General features: G+C 44.8%; 1 protein-coding gene and 1 long non-coding RNA gene across 3 annotated transcripts in view; one reads left to right on the top strand and one right to left on the bottom strand.

Moving 5' to 3' along the window:
- The window catches only part of APBB1IP (amyloid beta precursor protein binding family B member 1 interacting protein), a 48510-nt gene extending 42251 nt beyond the window's left edge, over positions 1-6259 (top strand). For both annotated transcript variants that reach the window (XM_015853237.3, XM_085538765.1), the window contains 3 exons: positions 665-782; positions 2758-2855; positions 4931-6259. In XM_015853237.3, the coding sequence (XP_015708723.2) occupies positions 665-782; positions 2758-2855; positions 4931-5458 (744 nt within the window). In that variant the 3' untranslated portion in view covers positions 5459-6259. The remainder of the gene's footprint in view (positions 1-664; positions 783-2757; positions 2856-4930) is intronic.
- On the bottom strand, positions 4600-5040 carry LOC146762148 (uncharacterized). The gene is made up of 2 exons (XR_014943114.1): positions 4901-5040; positions 4600-4769 (listed from the first exon to the last, which is right to left on the bottom strand). It is a non-coding gene; the product is annotated as an uncharacterized LOC146762148 (long non-coding RNA).
- Positions 6260-6968: the final 709 nt, after the last annotated feature.

Below are 6968 nucleotides of genomic sequence, written 5' to 3' on the forward strand. Positions count from 1 at the left end.
CAAGTTCTGTTCAGTCCAGCTGTGACTTCTTTCAGGCACTTCTACCCAAACTGCTGGCCCTGCTCTCTTCTTGAAGATCCTAATTTACGGCCAGATTTGTTTTGCACAAAACATGAAGGAAGATGGATTTATACGCAGCCCAGTGTAGTGGCCATGTCTGAACACACAGGCCTGCTGTTTTGGGTTGTGTGTTATTTTCTGCCTGTTTTGCTGCTGGGTGACATTTAACAATGTGGGATGGACGTGACATTATTTTGCGTTACACAGCACAGACTTTGATCCACGATTCGGCACTCCAAGTCTCCAGCCTGAAAGTGTAATACTTGAAAAGCACTGGAAAGATATAATCTATTGAGCGTGGTTGGATTTAAAGCCAAATTTCAAGATGTTTACAGATAGCAAAATGCAAAGAAAATGTGAGAATGCTATCAGTATGACTGCATTTGATCACAGGGATGGGGAGTCCTGTTTTATTGTGATGTTAGGGAGATGCTTTCCACATGGTCCTGTACAGAAATAGGAACACCACGTGCTGAAAGCTGCTTTTTAGCAAAACTTGGCAAGGAGGTATTGGAGTTAGAAATACTGTCAGAAAGCAAAATGAATGGTTGACTTATTTCAAGTCTAATGCCTTGCTTTTTGTATTGCTTTGATTGTTTTGCAGTATGGCAAGACATTATATGATAATTACAAGTGCGCAGTGAAGAAAGCTGGCTTGTCTTCTCGGAGGACAAATCATGGGACGGTGGAAGCAGCTGCCCCCACGGGATCCTTATCAGCAGGTACCAGTGCTTTCTGAGCAATGGAAATCACAATTACTGCTCTCTTACTCATCAGCGTTGCACATAATCTTTGTTCAGAAAATTATCCATGGATTCAGCAAGATAACGTCTTGTTCTAGACAGCCCAGCGTAGCCCTGAGCAGCAGCCAGCTAAATGCACAGCCCTCGTTTTAAAATTACCATTTGAAGAATAAAGGCAGCCCAGTAAAGGTCAGCTTTAATCTGTACAATTTAATAAGGTATTTTTCTTTCTGCAGCTTTTCTTCCCCTGAATAAAAGGTGTGAGAGGGCTGTTCTGTGGACTGTCCTTTCAGAAAGGGACTGTCAGGGTGGGCCACTCTTTTTCTCAGCCTTTTGCTCATTTGCCTGATAACAGGGTGGGTGTCAGGAAGAGGAGACAATGGAGGAAAGTGCTGTGTTATTCTCTGCCTTTACTTTACTAGTAGCTTCATCAGTTTACTGTTACCCATTGTATTATTGTACAGATATAACAGAGCATGGTACTAGCTGTAACTTGCATTAATGTTTTTAGTTCTCATGCTTAAGATTTGCCTTTTTGGAAGGACATGCTGGTGGAGTACATGCATCCATAAAGGCATTCGAAGTCAAAATCAGTGTTGGACGCTACATGTACCACTAGTTTTCTGACTTCTAATGTGTACTACAGCTCAGAATCCTGTGAACACCTCTCTAAGACCTTAGTTTGCCTTTTCTCAGTACGTGGTAGAAGTGCATGTTTGCTTTGGAATCAAATCATGGTAATAAATGCCCATTTGAGGTAGGGACAGTTAGTAACAGACTAATAATGTTCATGTATATATGTATAAATTGAAATATTGACTAGAATCCAGGAAAACGGCATGTGATCCTAAAATATACTGTAATCTTAACTAATGGATACCATTAAATAGTTAAGTAGCCTGGAAAGATTTTAGCCATCTATATTGTCTCTATGGGAATGTCTCTGAAGGATCATTAACATTCTAATAGAGGCAAGTAAGAGTGGTTCTTGCTCTCTTAAAGTTGTCATTACTGCTTTTCATGAAACCTGATGCCCAGCTATCAGTTTATAACCTTAACTGTCTGACCGTGAGCAGTTCTTGGCTCATGTTTAAGAAATGGAGTTTTCTAGTATACTGTATTTGCCAGGTAAGGTGCTACACCTGGCAGTATCTAGAGTGGAGCTCGATTTGCTTCATTTCACTGAGTTAAATTTCATTTTCACTGAAGGCAGCGGTAGCTTTGAGAGGTGTGGAGCCCAAGCTCCTGCTCTGCTACGGGCAGCAGAAGAACTGCAGAGCAGTGATAGCTCGCTCTGCTTGAGAGCCTGACCACAGAACCCAGGGATGAACATCACTCTCTGCTGAGCACTTACAGACACAAGATTGATTTCACCTCATTATTAAACTTCCCTGCCAGTCCTTCAGCAAACAGAGACTCATTTGGAGAAAGAGACTCATTTAGGAAAGAAAATGGATCAGCCCATCTGTAGTCCTTCAAATCTTCAGCAATCGTGACTCTTACTGATAGGAAACTACGGTGCTTTTAGTCTTTGATCTAAAGGGAAAAACGTGATAAAAACCAAAATGTATGTATTCACAGTAGTCAGAAGGAAAGGATCTTCATTTGTCACCACATTTATGCACCCTAGTAATTTCTGCCATGTCTCCATAGTTCCTCCACTTGCTCTTCCTGTAGGTCTATCAGCTACAGTCATGGAGACATGTGGACAGGTAAATCTAATCTTTATCTTGCTTGTTTTCCTAAGGTTAATTAAACATGAGAAGTTGCAAAGCAAGCCAGAAGTAAAAAGGCATCCTGTGGATTTTACTGACTTTACTTTAAACCTGTAATGAGTGGTTCCTTTGTGGAAGTTGTAAAGGCTTTTCAATAACCTTTTCCTTAGTTGGTTACCCATTGATGTGGGCAGTACCACAACAACGCAACCTTTCCCCTCTCCTCCATCTTGTCACAGGAGCTGTTCAGGCAAATGGACAGATTCCACAGGTCGTTCTTCCCTCCAGTGCAGAAGCTGCAGAGACTCAGAGGAAAGTGGACCCACCAGAGGCTCAGGTGAGCAGTTACAAGCAGTGCACCACTTGCATATCACCTATGAACTAGTTCTCCAAGTCTGTCTTCCCACTGTCTTCCCTTCTCAAAGTGCCTATTGTGCTGTTGTGGCAAGGACTTGGTTCTGAGCAGAGCAGCTGGCTCCGTGCTGCTCCTCCTTGTGCTTTAAGCCCTGCAAACAGTGCCTGGTGCACAAAAGCCAAGAAGCCAGCAGCTGGAAGTGAAGGGACGGCCATCTGCCACTTTCATTCTGCAGAACAAAGAGCTGCGAGTTCATACAGCAGGGATAGGAATGTGCCTACTAGGATGGCCTCCATGAGCCTGCACACAGCTGAGCGTATGCATGCTAAAAATAATCAACGACAACAAAAAAAAGCTTTAGTGTGAAGACATAAGGGAAAACATGTCTTCAGTAAACCCTAAACGCATCCCTTTGTTAAGCTCCAGATTTTGCATGCTTGCTCAATTTCGGCCTGTAAAAAATATCAGCAGGATAGAGTACAGAGATGTGTCCTACAGAAAAATGCTGTTTGTTTGATGGAAGGTCATCAGTTACATCCTTACATCATGCGTTAAGTGCACACGACATGTGGAACTCAATGCCTGGGATTTCTGTCTCCTCCGCTGTGTGTCATACACTTCTTGTTTCTGTCTGACTTCCTCCTTTCAAAAGGTCTGTTTCTCTGCCCTGAACTTCCTCTGGAACAGGTTGTGTTCTCAGAACTCAGCCAGTGGTTCCCTCCTCCTCAGTGTCTTCTTTACTTCCTTCTTTTTAAGGAAGGAGTGAGAGCAAGAGAAGGCAAACATGTTAAATGTGGTTAATGCCAAAATTAGGGCTGCTGACTGCTGGGTTGAAGAGTGCTTTTCTCCAGCAAAAGCTCATAGCTTCTACAAGCCTGGGATCAGAGGGTTCATTTGAAGTCTTAGAGGATAGACTGAGCTGCAGCTGGAGCTCTAAGCTTGTTGGATTTAAAGTAATAAATCAGCATAACTAGAAGTGAATGGCTTGAGCAGTTCACCCCAAAGAACCTCATGAGGTTCAGCATATCCAACTGCAAGGTGTTGCATTTGGGTTGTGGCAACCTCCGCTATAAGCACAAGCAGGGGGAGGTAAGGATGGAGCACAGCTCTGCTGAAAAGGACCTGATCCTGCCCATCTACTCTGTGCTGGTGAGGCCTCACTTAAAGTACTACATCCAGATATGCAGTCCTCGCTACAGGAGAGACATGGAGCTGTTGGAGCACATCCAGAGGGATGGAACAACTCTCCTATGAGGACAGGCTGAGAGAACTGGGGCTGTGCAGCCTGGGGAAGGCTCCAGGGAGAGCTGATAGCAGCCTTCCAGTATCTGCAGGGGGACTGTAAGAAAGAAGGGGACAGACTCTTTAGCAGGGTCTGCTGTGATAGGACAGAGGGAAATAGTTTCAGACTAAGAGTATATAATTAAGCTTTTTACAGTAAGGGGGACAAAGCACAGGTTGCCCAGAGAGGTGGTGGATGTCCTGACTCTGGAGACACTCATGGTCAAGCTGGACATCAGAGCACCTGATCCAGCGTGGGTGTCCCTGTTCATGCAGGGGAGCAGGGCTCGATGGCCTTTAGGGCTCCCTTCCAACTCAAACAATTCTGTGATTCTATGAGTGTTTCCAGGGAAGCGCACTTCTCCCCAGGCTTACAATAGACAGCATGTTTGTATAGTAATTGTCAACAGCCACTGACTGCCAGCTAAACATATCAGAGGGAAAGTTGTGTTCAGACATTGCCAAATAGGCTTTATTTACCTTCAGTGAGAACTAGTAAACACAACTTAAAGTCTATGTCATAGTTTGCCAGAATCCCAGATGCGATAATACAGTGGTGACAAGAAATAAAGCTGATTCTGCCTTTTATGCCCTCAAATCTTGCTCGGTATTCCCCTGGATGTAAAAAAAAAAACACCACAGGATTTTCTTTAAGGTTTTTTAAGCTCTGCCTCCTTTCACTGTCTGTTCTCTGCACTCTTCCATCTTTTCACCATTCTTGGGCAGTGCCATTAGTTTATACTCACACTGACTTTGTTCTTTTATTCCTTCTTAAGGATAACGACATCAGTGCAGCTGGCCTGGCACCACCAGTGCTGAGGCAGAAACAGCTGAATAAGAGGAACTCGCTGCAGCCTCCTCCTCCACCTGAACGGCGGTCGTCTGCTCTTAGTGCTTCACCAGTCCTACCCACCAAAGTGAAACGAGACAGCGGGATTTTCCTAACAGATCCGGAAAGCTTTCCAGCTCCACCGCCTTCCCTGATGCTTGATCTGCCACCACCACCACCACCTGCTGACCTCTGTGAGCCTCCTCCTGATTTTGTGCCTCCGCCGCCACCCCCATCCATCAGCAGCAGCAATGAAGAGCTGCTGCTGCCCCTTCCGCCTCCGCCAGCCTCCAATAAGCCACCACCTCTTACAAAGAAACCTGTGCCACTTCCTCCAAAAAGGCAAGGGAATGCGGTACAAGATGGAGAGCTGAGAGCAGCCGGGCCGCCTCCAACTGGGGGAGGAGGCAGGCAAGTGGATTTCATGTCTGACCTAATGAAAGCTCTTGAGAAGAAAAGGGGCAGCACCTCCTGAACCATGAGGACGGGTGGACTTTAAGCCAGAGCTGCTGTTGTGTCACCGAAGGTCACGCTGGATCAGGCCCCAGTACATGGAATTCTCTGAGAGTTCCCCCTGGGGCCCCAAGAAGTGAGGGGGGTGCCCTCTGTCCCCCACTTTGCCCCCACAACCTGCTTCCTCCTCACCCCACACCCCCTAATGACCCCTCCAGCAGCAGAACAAGGTCAGAAATTGGCTGCAGCCTCCTTCTGTCTTCTGTCGGTTGGCAGAGCAGCGCTCAGTGCTGGCCAGCAAGTCGTGTACTCCTGTGGCCGCCTCTTCTGTAGAATTAGAACCAAAGAAAACCACACAACAGCAGTCTTGTGTCTGAGAAGTCTGAGTAGTGGGATAATCCCTTTTAACAGATTTCCCCTCATGGGTTTTCTTTCAGAAACCCCCACACTCTTTTATTTTTTCAATCAGAAGACACCCCCTCCTTTTCCCCCCACAAAGCAGTCTGTTTTTAAGAAAAAATGATTTTTCCCCCCACTGTTGCTGTCTTTAAATCTCATTTATTTGGTTAATTTTCAACAAAGAAAAATTCTTACCTCAAAATGTTGCATCCCCCCATAGGAAGGTTGTCATCTCTTGGTTAATATTTGTCTTCAAAGTGTACCTAGGAGTAGCCCATCTTCACAAAGCCTTTATCTCACACCTGGTATGAATACATCTCTTCTTACTTTCCCCCCCCCCTTTGTTCTCCAGTTGAATTCTCTGTTGTTCATTCAGACAGCAGCCACTCTTAGTGCTTAAATAAAAATAGCTTCTATTTTGTAACCGTGGTGTCACAGTTGATGAGGGGGTGTTTTACTTGGGTTTGATTCCTTGAAGGGAGTTTTTGCCTCAACCTTCTTGGTTCCATAGTTCTGTATGTCCCAGTCTGTCTCACGCACAGAGCTGGATGCGATCCTGCACAGAGATGGATCGGATACAGACTGCCGGGGCCACCATGAGGAGGTACACGAGCAGTTTAAACAGGGCTCACCCACTGACTAAGGGGAGGAGGATTAAAATTAAGGGTTAAAACAATAACATAGGATCTATATCTCCCATCGACCAACTACTCTGAGTACAGAATGGTTGAACTGAATTTCAGAAATGTAAGTATTCCAACTTTCCATTCAGTAATGGAACCATCATCTCAATGACACACAACTGTCTGCCTCCATCTGGCACAAAAACAATACCACAAAGTAGAGAAAGATCTTCAAGACTGGAGATGAAAGTATTTGTTAAAGAAAATACATAAATAAATTCAATCCTTTCTCATTTATCTAAATTATTGCCCTATGAAATTGTCTCATTCCTCAACTGCCAATCGTAACACAGCCTCCATTTCAGATGCAAGTTGCGCTCAGGACAGTTGGAGCTTCTAAAACAATCCATTTTGGAACTGGGAAGAGTTGAGGTAGCATCAAGAAGTAACAAAGCCCCAGATAAGTGAATTTTGCTATAAGCTTTGTAGCATAATATTGCACCTGATTGC

This window comes from Coturnix japonica, chromosome 2 (genome assembly GCF_054131305.1).
Source record: "Coturnix japonica strain WE chromosome 2, WE-NBRP24, whole genome shotgun sequence".
Lineage (NCBI taxonomy): Eukaryota > Metazoa > Chordata > Aves > Galliformes > Phasianidae > Coturnix > Coturnix japonica.